The sequence below is a fragment of the Phocoena sinus genome, chromosome 17 (assembly GCF_008692025.1).
Source record: "Phocoena sinus isolate mPhoSin1 chromosome 17, mPhoSin1.pri, whole genome shotgun sequence".
NCBI lineage: Eukaryota > Metazoa > Chordata > Mammalia > Artiodactyla > Phocoenidae > Phocoena > Phocoena sinus.
In genome coordinates this window covers 34,269,847-34,289,042 of record NC_045779.1, presented here as the reverse complement: position 1 = coordinate 34,289,042, position 19,196 = coordinate 34,269,847, and the positions used below count along the sequence as shown (strand labels likewise).

Sequence of the window (19,196 nt, the reverse complement as noted above, 5' to 3'; positions counted from 1 at the left end):
GCTTATTCATTTTATACATAGTATTTTGTACCTCTAGTCCCCCAACCGTATATTGACCCTCTCCCCTCTCTCTCCCCATTGGTAACCACTATTTTGTTCTCTACATCTGTAAGTCTGCTTCTTTTTTGTTATATTCACTAGTTTGTTGTATTTTTTAGATTCCACATGTAAGTGATATCACACAGTATTCGCCTTTTTTATTTTACTTATTTCACCTAGCATTATATCCTCCAAAAGTCCATCCATGTTGTTGCAAATGGCAAAATTTTATTCTCTTTATGGCTGAATAGTATTATACTGTATGTATGTACCACATCTTCCTTATTCATCCATCTATTGATGGACTCTTAGGTTGCTTCCAAATCTTGGCTATTGTAAATAATGCTGCAGTGAACATGGGGGTGCATGTATCTTTTTGATTTTGTTTTCTTCAGAAAAATACTCAGAAGTGAAATAGCTAGATTGTATGGTAGTTCTATCATTAATTGTTTGAGGAAACTCTACACTATGTTTTCATAGTAGCTGTACCAAATTGCATTCCCACCAAGAGTGCATAAGGTTTCCCTTTACTCCACATCCTGACCAACATTTGCTATTTGTTGTATTTTTGATAGTACCCATTCTGACAGGTGTGAGGTGATATCTCATTGTGGTTTTCATTTGCAGTTTGCTGATAATTAGTGACCTTGAGCATATTTTCATGTGTCTGATGGCCATCTTTATTTCTTCTTTGGAAAAATATCTATTCAAGTCCTCTGCCCTTTTTTACTTGTTTTTTTTTTTTTTTTTTTTTGTGGTTGACTTGTATGAGTTCCTTGTATATTTTGGATACTGACTTCCAAAATATAGTTTGAAAATATCTTCTCACATTCAGTAGGCTGCCTTTTCATTTTTCTCATATTTTCTTTCACTGTGTAAAAGCTTTTAAGTTTGATGTAGTCTTATTTATTTATTTTTGCTTTTGTTTCCCTTGCCTGAGGAGACAAATCCAAAAAAATATTGCTAAGACTAATGTCAAATAGCATACTGCCTGTGTTATCTTCTAAAGGTTTTATGGTTTAAGGCCTTACATTTATGTTTTTAATCCATTTTGAGTATATTTTTTATATGGCATGAGAAAGTAGTCCAGTTTGATTATTTTGTAAGTAGCTGTCTGGTTCTCCCAATACCATTTATTGAAGAAGCTGTCTTTTCTCCATTGTATGTCCTTGCCTCCTTTGTTGTAGACTAATTGAACATATAAACATGGGTTTATTTCTGGGCTCTTAATTCTGTTCCACTGATCTATGTTTTCATGCCAGTACCATACTGTTTTGATTACTGTAGCTTTGAGGTATAGTTTGAAATGAGGGAGTGGGATACATCCAGTGTTGTTTTTCTTTCTCAAAATTGTTTAGATTATTCAGGGTCTTTTGTGTTTCCAGGCAAATTTTAGAATTATTTGTTCTGTTCTGTGGAAATTACCATTGGTATTTTGATAGGGATTACACTAAAACTGTAGATTGCTTTGGGTGGCATGGACATTTTAACAATATTAATTCTTCCAATCCCTTAGCACAGTATATATTTCCCTTTGTATGTTGTCATCTTCAATTTCTTTCATCAACGTTTTATAGTTTTCCAAATGGGTCTTTTACCTCCTTGGTTAGATTTATACCTAGGTATTTTATTAGTTTTGATGCAACTGTAAATGAGATAGTTTTCATAATTTCTCTTTCTGATAGTTTGTTCTTAGTGTACAGAAATGCAACAGATTTCTGTATGTTAATTTTTTATCCTACAACTTTACTGAATTCATTGAAAGTTCTAGTAGTTTTTGGCGATGTCTTTAGAATTTTCTATATATAGTATCTATACTATATAGAATTTTCTATATATAGTATCATGTCATCTGCAAACAATGACAGTTTTACTTATTCCTTCCAATCTAAATTCTTTTACTTCCTCTGCTAGTCTAATTGCCGTGGCTAAGACTTCCAGTACTATGTTGAATAGGAGTGGTAGATTGAGCATGCTTTTCTTGTTACTAATCTTTGTGGGAAAAGTTTCAACCTTTCACTGTTGAATATGATGTTAGCTGTGCATTAGTTATTTATGCCTTTATTATGTTGAGGTATATTACTTCTACACTCATTTTGCTGAGAGGTTTTAAAATCATAAATTGGTGTTGAATTTTGTCAAAAGTTTTTCTCCATCTGTTTAGATGATCATATGATTTTTACTCTTCCATTTGTTAACATGGTGTATCCTATTAATTGATTTGCTGATATTAAACCATCCTTGCATCTGGGGGATAAATCTGGGATGAATCCCACTTGATCATGTTGTTTGATCCTTTTAATGTATTGTTGAATTCAATGTGCTAAAATTTTGTTGAGGATTTTTGCACCTATGTTCACCAGAGATATGGGCCTATCATTTTCTTTTTCTGTGGGGTCTTTGTCTAGTTTTGGTATCAGGGTAATGCTGGCCTCTTGCAATGAGTTCAGAAGCATTCCTTCCTCTTCAATTTTTTTTTGGTGGGGGGGAGGAATAGTGTGAGAAGGATAGGCATTAACTCTTCTAAATATTTGAGAGAATTCACCTGTGAAGCCATCTGGTCCTGAACTTCTGTTTGTTTTTTACTGATTATTTTTCATTACTGGTAATAGGTCTGTTAATATTTTCTATTTCTCCCTGATTCAGTTTTGGGAGATTTATGTTTCTAGGAACTCATCCATTTCTTCTAGGTTGTCCATTTTATTGGTGTATAATTGTTCTTAGCAATCTCTTATGATCCTTTCTATTTCTATAACATGGGTTGTAACTTCTTTTTCATTTCTTATTTTATTGATTTTGGACCTCTCTCTTTTTTTAATTTCTTATTTTATTGATTTGGGACCTCTCCTTTTTTCTTGATGAGTCTGTCTAAAGTTTTATCAATTTTGTTTATCTTTTCAAAGAATCAGCTCTTAGTTTCATTGATTTTTTTTGTCTCTTTTTTAGTCTCTATTTCATTCATTTCTCCTATGTTCATTATTTTTGCTTTCTTCATACTAACATTAGATTTTGTTGGCATGTCTTTTTCTAGTTCCTCTAAGTGTAAGATTAAGCTGTTTCTCTGGGATTTTTCTTCTTTCCTGAGGTAGGCTTGTATCTCTATAAACTTCCCTCTTACAACTGTTTTTGCTGTGTCCCATAGATTGTGGATTGTTGTGTTTCTATTTTCATTTGTGTGATTTCCTCTTTGATTTCTTCAGTGACTCATTAGTTATTTAGTATATATAACTGTATATATTTACATGCTCCCATGTTGGATTTAAATATATTTATAAATGTTATATATCCTTATTGCATTTATCTCTTTATCATTATGTAATGTCCTACTTTGGCTCTTGTTACAGTCTTTGTTTAAAAGTCTATTTTATCTGATATAAATATTGCTACCCTGGTTTTCTTTCCATTTCTGCTTGCATGGAATACCTTTTTGCATCCCCTCACTTTCAGTCTTTGTGTGTCTTTAGACCTGAAGTAAGTCTCTTGTAGGCAGCATACATATGGGTCTTATTTTTGTATCCATTCAGGCATTCTGTGCTGTTTGATTGGAGCATTTCATCCATTTACATTTAAAGTAGTTATTGATAAGTATGTATCAATTGCCATTTTGTTAATTGTTTTCAGTTCATTTTTATAGTTCTTTATTGTTCTTTCCTTTTTCTTTTGCACTCTTCCAATGTGATTCGATGCTCTGTTTAGTGTTATTTTTGGATTCCTTTCTCTATTTTGTGTGTATATCTATTATAGATTTGTGTTTGTGGTTACCATGAGGTTTATATATAACAATATATATATGTGCATATATATATGTATATATATACACACACACACACGATAATTATACTTTACTGATCTCTTAAGTTCAAATGCATTCTAACAGACCTGCACCCCCACCCAACATTTAATATTTTTTATTTCACATTTTGCATTTAAAAAAATATCCCTTAACTACTTATGGTGGATTAGATGATTTTACTACTTTTGTCTTTTAACCTGCCTACTAGTTTTGTGAGTGATTGATCTACCACCTTTACTGTGTTTTCCTTTACTAATGAGATATTTACCTTCATAATTTTCATATTTCTGGTTGTGGTCTTTCTTTTCCACTTAGAGAACTCCCTTTAACATTTATTGTACAGACATTTTAGTGGTACCAAACTCTTTTAGATTTTGCTTGTCTTAAAACTATCTCTCCTTCAAATCTGAATGTTACCCTTGTTGGGTAGAATATTTTTCATTATATATATTTTTCATTTTATCACTTTAAATATAGTGACATAACCACTTTGAAAACATTTGGAAAGAAAGAAGGAAAACATTGAAATATATCTTGTTGGTTAAATTTTCCTCTTTAACTTGCAAGTTAAATTTTCCTCTTTTGTCACATAAATAATATTTTTAAAATATTTTGCTTGATCATGAGAAGCAAATATTTTTTTAGAAATGTAGTCATAGCTGTGCCTATAGTGCAACATAATAAAGCACTTTAAATTTCAAAAATTAAGTAAATCATTTCTTGTAAAATGACTCAAAAAAATCTATCAGTTAAACCTACAAATTTTCAGAGCTCATATTTTATTTTGCCAGATTTGAAAATAAATCAAGTAGATCACTATATACATTGATTGCTCAGAGAAAATTCTGTGTCCCGCATTACTTACATCTCTCAGGTAACACTGATTTGGAGTTCAGCACACACATCTGAATTGTCCAGATAATTGCTGCAATTTCCTATTTTACTACAGTAATATAAAAATGGACTTAGAACAATTTTTAAATGAAGCAAACTGAGATGAAATCTAAGAAACAAGGTAAAATTCTACTTTCTTATTAATGGCAGAATTAGAATTATTTATAACCTATGCTTTGTTTTAATTCTGCAAACTCTTTATGAGAACTCCCTACAGAAGATCTTTATTTTCCAGTTCAAAATTCAGTTTTTCACAGCATTTCAATTGTTAGAGGCTATCTCAGAACTGAACATAGGCGTGTTACAAAATGTGATCTCTGCAGCTTTACTCCATCTCTGTTTCATTGGTATGTACTTGTTCATGCCCTCTCTACTTTGTTTACAGAATGTAGTGATTTTAAAAAAGTTCCTTACTTGGTATTATGTGTATCAATGGTATGGAAGAGGTCACGTAACTCTTCTCCACTCAGAACACCATCTGCAAAATATGCTTTGAATTCTTCAAAGGACAATTTTCCATCATCTAAAATGGTAAGAACAAACAAAAGAGAAGCAAACATTTCAATTTTGTATGTTATTATATCTTTTAATTTTTAACATTTTGCTCAAATGCTTGAACTGGTTTGTTTGTGCATGTATACATGTATTCAAAAAGGAAGAACAATTTCACGTGTTTAAAATAAAAATAATTACCCACCCAGACCCAAGAATGGTCACAGGTCCCCACCTCCTCCCTCCCAGACCCAAGGAGTGGTCATGGGTGTCTGCTATCTCCCTCTTGGAATCCAGGAGTAGTTATGGGCCCCTGCCACCTCCCTCCCAGATACCAGGAGTCATTGCAAGCCAAGAGTGGTTGCAAGCCACCACTGCCACACTTGCAGACCCCAGGAGTGGCTGAGAGCCCCCACTGCCACCTGCCCAAACTCCAGGAGTGGCTGTGAGCCACCTCTGCTCCCATCCTGTGTCCCAGGGCCACTCCTGAGCCATTACCACCACTGAGAACTCCAGGACTGGGCACCAGCAGCCACATCTGCATACCACCTATCAAGGGGATAATGACCAGCACATGCTGAGGAAAGAGGTGCCAGACATGCATACTAAAAAAAGCCCTCAGACCAAAAATACTAAATCCATACAAGCTACACAGGGATGCTCCCACATAAAAAGAGCTCTCCAAGACCAGAGTACATAATTGCTTCTCCTAAACTCACAGAGAGAAATAAAAGTAAAATGAAGCAGAGGAACCACTCCCAGTTAAAAGACCAAGAGCATTCCCCTGAAAGAACAAACAATGAAGCAGACCTATTCAATATGATAGACACTGATTTAAAACAGGAGATAATGAAAATACTGAAGGAATTCAGAAGGGGTATCAATGGAAATGCAGAGTACAGAAAAAAGAAACTAGAAACTAGAAAGAGGAACCAAGAAAAATTAGAAAACTCATTTGCCAAGATAAAAGCTGAGCTAAAGTCAGTGAATAGCAAAATGAATAATGCAGAAGAACAAATAAGTGACCTGGAATAATGGAATAAGGAATAATGGAAATCGTCCAATCAAGATAGAAGACGGAAAGCCAAATTTAAAAAATAGAAGAAAGCAATACAAGAGACCTATGGGATAATATAAACTATGCCAACCTATGCAAAATAGGGATTCCAGGAGGGAAAGAAAGCAAAAAGGGATCAAAAATGTGTTTGAAGAAATTATGGCTGAAAACTTCCCAAATGTAAAGAAGGAAACAGATATCCAGGTACAGGAAGCACAGAGGGTCCCAAACAAGATAAACCTAAGCAGACCTACACTAAGACATACTATAATAAAAATGTCAAAAGCTAAAGACAAAGAGAAGATTCTAAAGGCAGTAAGAGAAAAGCAAAGAGTTAATTACAAGGGAACCCCACTAACACTATCAGCTGATTCCTCTACAGAAACATTGTAGGCCAAAAGCAAGTGTCAAGATATATTTAAAGTCCTGGAAGGGAAAAATTTGCAAACTAGAATACTCTACCCAGCAAGATTATCCTTTAGAAGAGGAGAGATAAAAAACTTCCCAGACAAGCAAAAACTAAAAGAATACAGCAATACTATACTTATCCTAAAGGAAATATTGAAAGCTCTTCTCTAAATAGAAAAGAAGTAAGAATCTATAAGAAAAAGAAAATTACAATTGGAAAATAATCACTTAAAGAAACCAGTACACAGATTAAAACATTTTAATGAAATGTTTTAATCAAAATTAGTCAGAATGTTTTAAATTTTAATCAAAATATTTTAAAATCGAAAATATTTTCTGTGAAAGTGATGACAACCACAATGAATAGCGAAAAGAAGAACGTGAAGATGTAAGAGAGGACATCAAAATCATAAAATGTGGGGGAGGAGAGTAAGAAAATGTGGATTTTTTTTCCCTAGAATGTGTTTGAGCCTATATGACTACAGTCTAAGGCAACTATATATAGGAAGGAGTTAACATACATGAAAAACAGTGTAACCACAAGTCAGAAACACACAATAGATTCACAAAAACCAAAAAGAGAACGTAAGTATAATACAAAAGGAAAATCATCAAATGATGAAAGGAAAAAGAAACGGACAAAGAAGAAATATAAAATCAATGGGAAAATAAGGTTTTAAATGGCAATAAATATATATCTATCAATAATTACCTTAAATGTTAATGGACTAAATGCTCCAGTCAAAAGACCGAGTGGCAGGTTGGATAAAAAAACAAGAGTGTACAGTATGCTGCTTACAAGAGATGTACTTTAGGACAAAGAACACACATAGATTGAAAGCCAGGGGATGGAAAAAGATATTTCATGCAAATGGAAATGAAAAGAAAGTGGGGGTCCCAATACTCATATCAGACAAAATAGACTTTAAAACAAAGGCCACAAAGAAAGATAAAGAAGGACACTATATAATGATAAAAGGATCAATACAAAAGGATTTTACACTTATCAACATATATGTACCTAAAATAGGAGCACCCAAATACATAAAGCAAATACTAACAGACATAGAGGGAGAAATTGGCAGGAATACAATAATAGTATGAGACTTTAACACCCCACTCACATCAATGGACAAATCTTCCAGACAGAGAATAAATAAGGCAACAGAGATCCTAAGTGATACAATAGGACAGTTAGACTTAATTGATATTTTCACAACATTACATCCAAAAAAACAGATTACACATTCTTTTCAAGTGCACATGGAACATTCTCTAGAATTAACCACATACTAGAGCACAAAACAAGCCTCTACAAATTTAAGACTATAGAAATTATCTCAAGCATCTTTTCTGACAACAACATGAAACTAGAAATTAACCACAGAAAAGGAAATGAGAAAAAAATGATTCCATGGAAACTAAACAACATGCTTCTAAAAAACCAATGGGTCAATGATGAAATCAAAGAGGAAATTAAAAAATACCTTGAGACAAATGACAATGAAAACACAGCCATACAAAGTCTATGGGATACAGCAAAAGCAATTCTTAGAGGGAAGTTTATAGAGATACAGGCCTTCCTCCATAAAGAAGAAAAATCTCAAATAAACAAATTAACCAACCACTTAAAAGAATTAGAAAAAGAAGAAAAACAAAACCTGAAGTCAGAAGAAGGAAGGAAATAATAAAAACTAGAAAGGAAATGAATAAAATAGAAATTTAAAAAATAGGAAAAAATCAGTAAGACCAGGAGTTGATTCGTTGAAAGGATAAACAAGATTGACAAACCTCTGGCCAGGCTCACCAGGAAGAAAAGAGAGAAAATCCAAATAAACAAAATAAAAAATGAAAAAGGAGACATAACAATTGATACTACAGAATAACAAAAAACCATAAGGGAATACTATGAATAATTATATGTCAAAAATTTGGCAACCTAGAAGAAATGGGACAAGTTTCTAGAAACATACAGCCCTCCAAAATTGAATCAAGAAGAAACAGATAATTTGAACAGACTGATCACTAGAACTGAAATAGAGTCTGTAATTTAAAAACTCCCTACAAATAAAAGTCCAGGACCAGATGGCTTCACAGGTGAATTCTAGCAAACATACAAAGAAGAATTTATATCAATTCTTCTCAAATTCTTACAGAAAATTGAAGAGCAGGGAACACTCCCAAGGACATTTTAATGAAGCCACTATAACACTGATAATAAAACCAGACTAAGACACCATCAGAAAAAAAATTACAGGCCAATATTTTTGATGAATATAGACGCGAAACTTCTCAACAAAATATTAACAAACCAAATCCAACAACGCATGAAAATGATCATAACCGTGACCAAGTGGGATTCATCCCAAGTTTACAAGGATGGTTCAACACACACAAATCAATGTGATACACCATATAAACAAAAGAAAAAACAAAAACCACATGATCATCTCAATAGATGCAGAAAAAGCATTTGACAAAATTCAACATCCATTCATGATAAAAATTCTTACCAAAGTGGATGGAGAGGGAACATATCTCAAAATAGTAAAAACTATTTGTGACAAACCCACAGCCAATATAATAGTCAAAGGTGAAAAGCTGAAAGCCTTCCTGCTAAAATCTGGAACAAGACAACATTGCCCACTCTCACCTCTTCTATTCAACACAGTATTGGGAGTCCTAGCCACAGCAATCAGGCAAGAAAAAAAAATAAAATGTATCCAAATTGGAAGGGAAGAGGTAAAATTGTAATTATATATAGATGATACACTGTATGATACCCTAAAGACTCCACACAAAATCTGCTAAAACTGATAAGTAAATTCAGTAATGTAGCAAGATACAAGATTAACATACAGAAGTCAGTTGCATTTCTTTACAACAACAATGAAATATCAGAAAGAATGTAAAAAAAAAAAAAAACAATACTTTCTAAAATCACAACCCCAAAAATAAAATACTTAGGAATAAACCTCACCAAGAAGGTGAAAGACTCATAAGCTGAGAGCTATAAAACATTAATAAAGGAAACTGAAGATGATTCAAAGAAATGGAAAGATATCACATGCTCTTGGATTGGAAGAATTAATATTGTTAAAATGGCAATAGTACCCAAAGCAATCTACAGATTTAACACAATCCCTATCAAATTACCAATGCACTTTTCATAGAACTAGGACAAATAACCCTAAAATTCATCTGGAACCATAAAAGATTTAGAACTGCCAAAGCAATCCTGAAAAAAGGACCAAGCAGGAGGCATAACCATCCCAGACTTCAGAGAATACTACATAGCTACAGTAATAAAACAGTGTGGTACTGGCACAAAAACAGAATATGGATCAATGGAAAAGAAGAAAGAGCCCAGAAATAAACCCACACACCACAGTCAATTAATCTTCGACAAAGGAGGCAAGAAGGTACAATGGGAAAGGAGTCTTTTCAGCAAAGGGTGTTGGGAAAGTTAGACAGCTGCATGTAAATCAATGAAGTTAGAACACAACCTCTCACCATACACAAAAATAAACTCAAAATGGCTTAAAGACTTAAACATAAGACATGACACCATAAAACTCCTAAATGAATACATAGGCAAAACATTCTCTGACATAAATCGTACAAATATTTTCATGGGTCAGTCTCCCAAGGCAATAGAAATGAAAGCAAAAATAAACAAATGAGACCTTATCAAATGTAAAGGCTTTTGTACAGCAAAGGAAAGTATAAACAAAATGAAAAGACAACCTACAGAATGGAAGAAAATATTTGTAAATGATGCTACGACAAGGGCTTAATTTCCAAAATATATAAACAGCTCATACAACTCAATTTCACAGAAACAACCCATCATAAAATGGGAGGAAGACCTAAAGAGACAATTTTCCAAAGAAAGCATACAGGCACATAAAAAATGCTCATTATTGCTAATTATTAGAGAAATGCAAATCAAAACTACAATGACGTATCACCTCATACTGGTCAGAATAGTCATCAATGCAGGAGAGGATGTGGAGAAAAGGAACCCTCCTACAATGTTGGTGGGACTGTAACTTGGTGCAGCTACTAAGGAGAACAGTATGGAAGACTCTTAGAAAACTAAAAATAGAGTTATCATATGACCTAGTAATCCCACTCTTGGGGATATATCTGGAAAAGATGAAATTTTAACTTGAAAAGATACGTGCATGCCAAATGTTCACAGCAGCACTATTTACAATAGCCAAGACATGGAAGCAACCTAAACGTCCGTTGACAGATGAATGAATAAAGAAGATACTGTGAGGGCTTCCCTGGTGGCGCAGTGGTTGAGAGATCGCCTGCCGATGCAGGGGACACAGGTTCGTGCCCTGGTCCGGGAAGATTCCACATGCTGTAGAGCAGCTAGGCCCGTGAGCCATGGCTGCTGAGCCTGCACGTCTGGAGCCTGTGCTCCGCAATGGGAGAGGCCACAACAGTGAGAGGCCCATGTACCACAAAAAAAAAAAAAAAAAAAAAAAAGAAGATACTGTGTGTGTGTGTATATATATATATAATGGAATGTTAGCCATAAAAAAGAATGAAATAAGTTCATTTGCAGCAATATGGATGGACCTACAGATTATCATACTAAGTCAGACAGAGAAAAATATTATATAACACAGGTGGAATCGAAAAAATAGCACAAATTAAATTATTTATGAAACAGAAATAGACTCACAAACATAGAAAACAAACTTATGGTTACCAAAGGGGAAATTGGGGGTGGGGGATAAATTAGGAGTACAGAATTAACACATACACACTACCATACTAAAATAAACAACAAAGATTTACTGTATAGCACAGGGAACTATATTCAATGTCTTGTAATAACCTATAACAGAAAGGAATCTATCTATCTATCTATCTATCTATCTATCTATCTATCTATCTATATATCGGAATCACTTTGCTTGCTATACACCTGAAACTAACAATATTGTAAATCAACTATACTTCAGTTAAAAATATATATATACGACTTGTCATTTAACATATAACAGTTTCATCCATTCTTTCATCAAATATTTATCAAGATCCTACTATGTGCCCATATAGTTTTGTGTTAAGAATATATGTAGACAACTCCTTATTGATCCTATAATTTTGATGGAGGATGTAACAATTGAACAGCCAAATACAGTATGATGAGGGCAATTCTAAGGGACATAGGGTGATGTGAGAGAGTGTAGAAAAGAAAACTAATCCACATATTAGGAGAATAGGGACATAAGGAAACCTTGGAAGAAGTGAAGGCTTCTTAGAAGAAGTGACATTTCTACTGAGACACAAGTGAAAAATAAGGGCTAGTGGGGGAAGATCTGTAAAGAGGAAGAGTATTCTAGGCAGAAGAAATGCCAACTACAAAGGTAGGATGCAAGAAAGAATACGGGTTGAACACTGAAAAGAAAAATCAGTGTACTCAAAGAATATATTGGAGTAGAATTGTGGTTACCAGGGGCCAGGGGGAAAGGGAAATGGGGAGATGTTTTTCAAGGGGTACACAATTTCAGATATGCAAGATGTATAAGTTCTGGAGATCTAAAGTAAACAATGTGAGACAGGAGAAGATGGTGGAAGAGTAGAACGCGGAGATCACCTTCCTCCGCACAGATACATCAGAAATACATCTACATGTGGAACTGCTCCTATAGAACACACACTAAACACTGGCAGAAGACCTCAGACCTCCCAAAAGGCAAGAAACTCCCCAGGTACCTGGGGAGGGCAAAAGAAAAGAGAAAAAACAGAGACAAAAGAATAGGGAGGGGACCTGCACCAGTGGGAGGGAGCCGTGAAGGAGGAAATGTTTCCACACACTAGAAGTCCCTTTGCGGGCGGAGACTGTGGCTTCAGAGCCACGGAGGAGAGCACAGCAAGAGGGGTGCGGAGGACAAAGCAGAGAGAGTCCCGCACAGAGGATCGATGATGACCAGCACTCACCAGCCCGAGAGGTTTCTCTGCTCCCCCACCGGGAAGTGCGGGGCTGGGAGCTGAGGCTCGGGTTTCAGAGCTTAGCTCCCAGGAAGAGGGCTGGGGTTGGTGGAGTGAACACAGCCTGAAGGGGTTAGTGCACCACGGCTAGCCCGGAGGGTGTCTGGGAAAAGTCTGGAGCTGCCGAAGAGACAAGAGACTATTTCTTGCCTCTTTGTTTCCTGGTGCTTGAGGAGAGGGGATTAAGAGCACTGCTTAAAGGAGCTCCAGAGATGGGCGCGAGCTGCGGCTATCAGTGGACCCCAGAGACGGGCATGAGACTCTAAGCCTGCTGTTGCAGCCAAGAAGCCTGTATGCAAACACAGGTCACTATCACCACCTCCCCTCTAGGAGCCTGTGCAGCCCGCCAGTGCCAGGGTCCCATGATCCAGGGACAACTTTCCCAGTAAAACACACAGCACGCCTCAGGCTGGTGCAGCGTCACCATGGCCTCTGCCACCGCAGGCTCGCCCCACATTCATACACCTCCCTTCCCCCGGCCTGAGCCAGCCAGAGCCCCCGAATCAGCGGCTCCTTAAACACCGTCCTGTCTGAGCGAAGAACAGACACCCTCAGGCAACCCACAGGCAGAGATGGGGCCAAATCCAAAGCTGAACCCTGGGAGCTGTGCGAACAAAGAAGAGAAAGGGAAATTTCTCCCAGCAGCCTCAGAAGCACCGGATTAAAGATCTACAATCAACTTGATGTACCCTACATCTGTGGAATACCTGATTAGACAATGAATCATCCTAAATTGAGGAGGTGGACTTTGGGAGTAAGAGAGATTATTTTTTCCCCTTTTCCTCTTTTTGTGAGTGTGTATGTGTATGCTTCGGTGTGAGGTTTTGTCTGTATAGCTTTGCTTTCACCATTTGCCCTAGGGTTCTGTCCTTTCATTTTTTTTGGTTGTTTGTTTGTTTGTTACTTTTTAATTTATTTTTCTTAATAATTATTTTTTATTTTAATAACTTTAATTTATTTTATATTTATTTTATTTTATCCTCTTTCTTTCATTCTATATTTTCTCCCTTTTATTCTGAGTCGTGTGGAGGAAAGTCTCTTGATGCTCCAGCCAGGTGCCAGGGCTGTGCCACTGAGGTGGGAGAGCCAACTTCAGGACACTGAAGGTCCACAAGACACCTCCCAGCACCACGTAATATCAAACAGTGAAAATCTCCCAGAGATCTCCATCTCAACACCAACACCCAGCTTCCCTCAACAACCAGCAAGCTACAGTACTGGACACCCTATGCCAAACAACTAGCAAGACAGGAACACAGGCCCATAAATTAGCAGAGAGGCTGCCTAAAGTCATAATAAGGCCACAGACATCCCAAAACACACCAGCAGACGTGGACCTGCCCACCAGAAAGGACAAGATCCAGCCTCATCCACCAGAACACAGGCACTAGTCTCCTGCACCAGGAAACCTACACAACCCACTGAACCAACCTTAGCCACTGGGGACAGACACCAAAAACAATGGGAACTACGAACCTGCAGCCTGCGAAAAAGAGACCACAAACACAGTAAGATAAGCAAAATGAAAATACAAAAAAACACACAGCAGATGAAGGAGCAAGGTAAAAACCCACCAGACCTAACAAATGAAGAGGAAATAGGCAGTCTACCTGAAAAAGAATTCAGAATAATGATAGAAAAGATGATCCAAAATCTTGGAAATAGAATAGAGAATATGCAAGAAACATTTAACAAGGACCTAGAAGAACTAAAGATGAAACAAGCAATGATGAACAACACAATAAATGAAATTAAAAATACTCTAGAAGGGATCAATAGCAGAATAACTGAGGCAGAAGAAAGGATAAGTGACCTGAAAGATAAAGTAGTGGAAATAACTACTGCAGAGGAGAATAAAGAAAAAAGAATGAAAAGATCTGAGGACAGTCTCAGAGACCTCTGGAACAACATTAAATGCACCAACATTCGAATTATAGGGGTTCCAGAAGAAGAAGAGAAAAAGAAAGGTACTGAGAAAATATTTGAAGAGATTATAGTTGATAATTTCCCTAATATGGGAAAGGAAATAGTTAATCAAGTCCAGGAAGCACAGAGAGACCCATATAGGATAAATCCAATGGGAAACATGCCAAGACATATATTAATCAAACTATCAAAAATTAAATACAAAGAAAACATATTAAAAGCAGCAAGGGAAAAACAACAAATAACACACAAGGGAATCCCCATAAGGTTAACAGCTGATCTTTCAGCAAAAACTCTGCAAGCCAGAAGGGAGTGGTAGGAAATATTTAAAGTGATGAAGGAGAAAAGCCTACAACCAAGATTACTCTACCGAGCAAGGATCTCATTCAGATTTGATGGAGAAATTAAAACCTTTACAGACAAGCAAAAGCTGAGAGAGTTCAGCACCACCAAACCAGCTTTACAACAAATGTTAAAAGAACTACTCCAGGCAAGAAACACAAGAGAAGGAAAAGACCTACAATAACAAACACAAAACAATTAAGAAAATGGGAATAGGAACATACATATCGATAAATAACTTAAATGTAAATGGATTAAATGCTCCCACCAAAAGACACAGACTGGCTGAATGGATACAAAAACAAGACCCGCATATATGCTGTCTACAAGGGACCCACTTAAGACCTAGGGACACATACAGACTGAAAGTGAGGGGATGGAAAAAGGTATTCCATGCAAATGGAAATCAGAAGAAAGCTGGAGTAGCAGTTCTCATATCAGACAAAATAGACTTTAAAATAAAGACTCTTACAAGAGACAAACAAGAAAACTACATAATGATCAAGGGGTCAATCCAAGAAGAAGATATAACAATTGTAAATATTTATGCACCCAACATAGGAGCACCTCAATATATAAGGCAAATACTAACAACCATAAAGGGGAAATCGACAGTAACACAATCATAGTAGGGGACTTTAATACCCCACTTTCACCCATGGAAAGATCATCCAAAGTGAAAATAAATAAGGAAACACAAGCTTTAAATGACACCTTAAACAAGAGAGACTTAATTGATATAATAAGACATTCCATTCAAAAACAACAGAATACACATTTTTCTCAAGTGTTCATGGAACATTCTCCAGGATAGGTCATATCTTGGGTCACAAATATAGCCTTGGTAAATTTAAGAAAATTGAAATCGCATCAAGTAACATCCAACCACAACATTATGAGACTAGATATCAATTACAGGAAAAGATCTGTAAAAAATACAAACACACGGAGGCTAAACAACACACTACTTAATAACGAAGTGATCACTGAAGAAATCAAAGAGGAAATAAAAAAAATACCTAGAAACAAAGGACAATGGAAACACGATGACCCAAAACCTATGGGATTAAGCAGAAGCAGTCCTAAGAGGGAAGTTTATAGCAATACAGTCCTACATTAAGAAACAGAAACATCTCAAATAAACAACCTAAACTTGCACCTAAAGCAATTAGACAAAGAAGAACAAAAACCCCCAAAGTTAGCAAAAGGAAAGAAATCATAAATATCAGATCACAAATAAATGAAAAAGAAATAAAGGAAAAGATAGCAAAGATCAATAAAACTAAAAATTGGTTCTTAGAGAAGATAAACAAAATTGTTAAACCATTAGCGAGACTCATCAACCAAAGAAAGGAGAAGACTCAAATCAATAGAATTAGAAATGAAAAAGGAGTAACAACTGCCACTGCAGAAATACAAAGGATCATGAGAGATTACTACAAGCAACTCTATGCCAATAAAATGGACAACCTGGAAGACATGGAAAAATTCTTAGAAATGCACAACCTGCCAGGACTGAACCAGGAAGAAATAGAAAATATGAACAGACCAATCACAAGCACTGAAATTGAAACTGTGATTAAAAACCTTCCAACAAACAAAAGCCCAGGACCAGATGGCTTCACAGGCGAATTCTATCAAACATTTACAGAAGAGCTAACACCTATCCTTCTCAAACTCTTCCAAAATATAGCAGAGGGAACACTCCCAAACTCATTCTACAAGGCCACAATTACCCTGACAACAAAACCAGACAAAGATGTCACAAAGAAAGAAAACTACAGGCCAATATCATTGATGAGCATAGAGGCCAAAATCCTCAACAAAATACTAGCAAACAGAATCCAACAGCACAGTAAAAGGACCATACACCATGACCAAGTGGGGTTTATTCCAACAATGCAAGGATTCTTCAATATATGTAAATAATCAACGTGATACACCATATTAAGAAATTGAAGGAGAAAAACCATATGATCATCTCAATAGATGCAGAGAAAGCTTTTGACAAAATTCAGCACCCATTTATGAAAAAAACACTGCAGAAAGTAGGCATAGAGGGAACTTTCCTCAACATAATAAAGGCCGTATATGACAAACCAACAGCCACATCATCCTCAATGGTGAAAAACTAAAACCATTTCCACTAAGATCAGGAACAAGACAAGGTTGCCCACTCTCACCACTCTTATTCAACATAATTTTAGAAGTTTTAGCCACAGCAATCAGAGATGAAAAAGAAGTAAAAGGAATCCAAATCAGAAAATAAGAAATAAAGCTGTCACTGTTTGCAGATGACATGATACTCTACATAGAGAATCCTAAAGATGCTACCAGAAAACTACTAGATCTAATCAATGAATTTGGTAAAGTAGCAGGATACAAAATTAATGCACAGAAATCTCTGGCATTCTTATACATTAGTGATGAAAAATCTGAAAGTGAAATTAAGAAAACACTACCATTTACCATTGCAACAAAAAGAATAAAATATCTAGGAATAAACCTACCTAAGGAGACAAAAGACCTGTATGTAAAAAATTATAAGACACTGATGAAAGAAATTAAAGATGATACAAATAGGTGGAGAGATATACCATGGTTTTGGATTGGAAGAGTCAACATTGTGAAAATGACTCTACAACCCAAAGCAATCTACAGATTCAATGCAATCCCTATCAGACTACCACTGGCATTTTTCACAGAGCTAGAACAAAAATTTTCACAATTTGTATGGAAACACAAACGGCCCCGAATAGCAAAAGCAGTCTTGAGAACGAAAAGCAGAGCTGGAGGAATCAGGCTCCCTGACTTCAGACTATACTACAAAACTATAGCAATCAAGACAGTATGGTACTGGCACAAAAACAGAAAGATAGATCAATGGAACAGGATAGAAAGCCCAGAGATTATCCCACGCACATATGGTCACCTTATCTTTGATAAAGGAGGCAGGAATATACAGTGGAGAAAAGACAGCCTCTTCAATAAGTGGTGCTGGGAAAACTGGACAGGTACATGTAAAAGTATGAAATTAGAACACTCACTAACACTAAACACAAAAATAAACTCAAAATGGATTAAAGACCTAAATGTAAGGCCAGACACTATTAAACTCTTAGAGGAAAACGTAGACAGAACACACTATGACATAAATCACAGCAAGATCCTTTTTGACCCACATCCTAGAGAAATGGAAATAAAAACAAAAATAAACAGATGGGGCCTACTGAAACTTAAAAGCTTTTTCACAGCAAAGGTATCCAAAAATAAGATGAAAAGACAACCCTCAGATTGGGAGAAAATATTTGCCAAGGAAGCAACTGACAGAGGATTAATCTCCAAAATTTACAATCAGCTTATGCAGTTCAGAAAAAAAAAAAAAAAAAAAAAACCCACAACAACAACAATGTAATCTAACAATGGGCAGAAGACCTAAATAGACATTTCTCCAAAGAAGACATACAGATTGCCAACAAACACATGAAAGAATGCTCAACATCATTAATCATTAGAGAAATGCAAATCAAAAGTACAATGAGGTATCATCTCACACCAGTCAGAATGGCCATCATCAAAAAATCTAGAAACAATAAATGCTGGAGAGGGTGTGGAGAAAAAGGAACATTCTTGCACTGTTGGTGGGAATGTAAATTGATACAGCCACTATGGAGATCAGTATGGAGTTTCCTTAAAAACTACAAATAGAACTACCATACGACCCAGCAATCCCACTACTGGGCATATACCTTGAGAAAACCATAATTCGAAAAGAGTCATGTACCAAAATGTTCATTGCAACTCTATTTACAATAGCCAGGACATGGAAGCAGCCTAAGTGTCCATCGACCGATGAATGGATAAAGAAGATGTGGCACATATATACTATGGAATATTACTCAGCCATAACAAGAAACAAAATTGAGTTATTTGTAATGAGGTGGATAGACCTAGAGTCTGTCATACAGAATGAAGTAAGTCAGAAAGAGAAAAACAAATACCGTATGCTAACATGTATATATGGTATCTAAGAAGAAGAAGAAAAAAAAAACGTCTTGAAGAACCTAGGGGTAAGACAGGAATAAAGACACAGACCTACTAGAGCATGGATTTGAGGATATGGGGGAGGGTAAGGGTAAGCTGTGACAAAGTGAGAGAGTGGCATGGACATATATGCACTATCAAATGTATAATTGATAGCTAGTGGGAAGTAGCCACATATCATAGGGG

The 19,196-nt window shown here is 35.9% G+C and overlaps 1 protein-coding gene across 1 annotated transcript in view; it reads right to left on the bottom strand.

The window, feature by feature from the left end:
* NECAB1 (N-terminal EF-hand calcium binding protein 1) overlaps window positions 1-19,196 on the bottom strand; it is a 300,474-nt gene that overhangs the window by 206,175 nt on the left and 75,103 nt on the right. Inside the window, exon 3 of the mRNA XM_032609361.1 lies at window positions 5,141-5,249. Coding sequence (XP_032465252.1) covers window positions 5,141-5,249 — 109 coding nt within the window. The remainder of the gene's footprint in view (window positions 1-5,140; window positions 5,250-19,196) is intronic.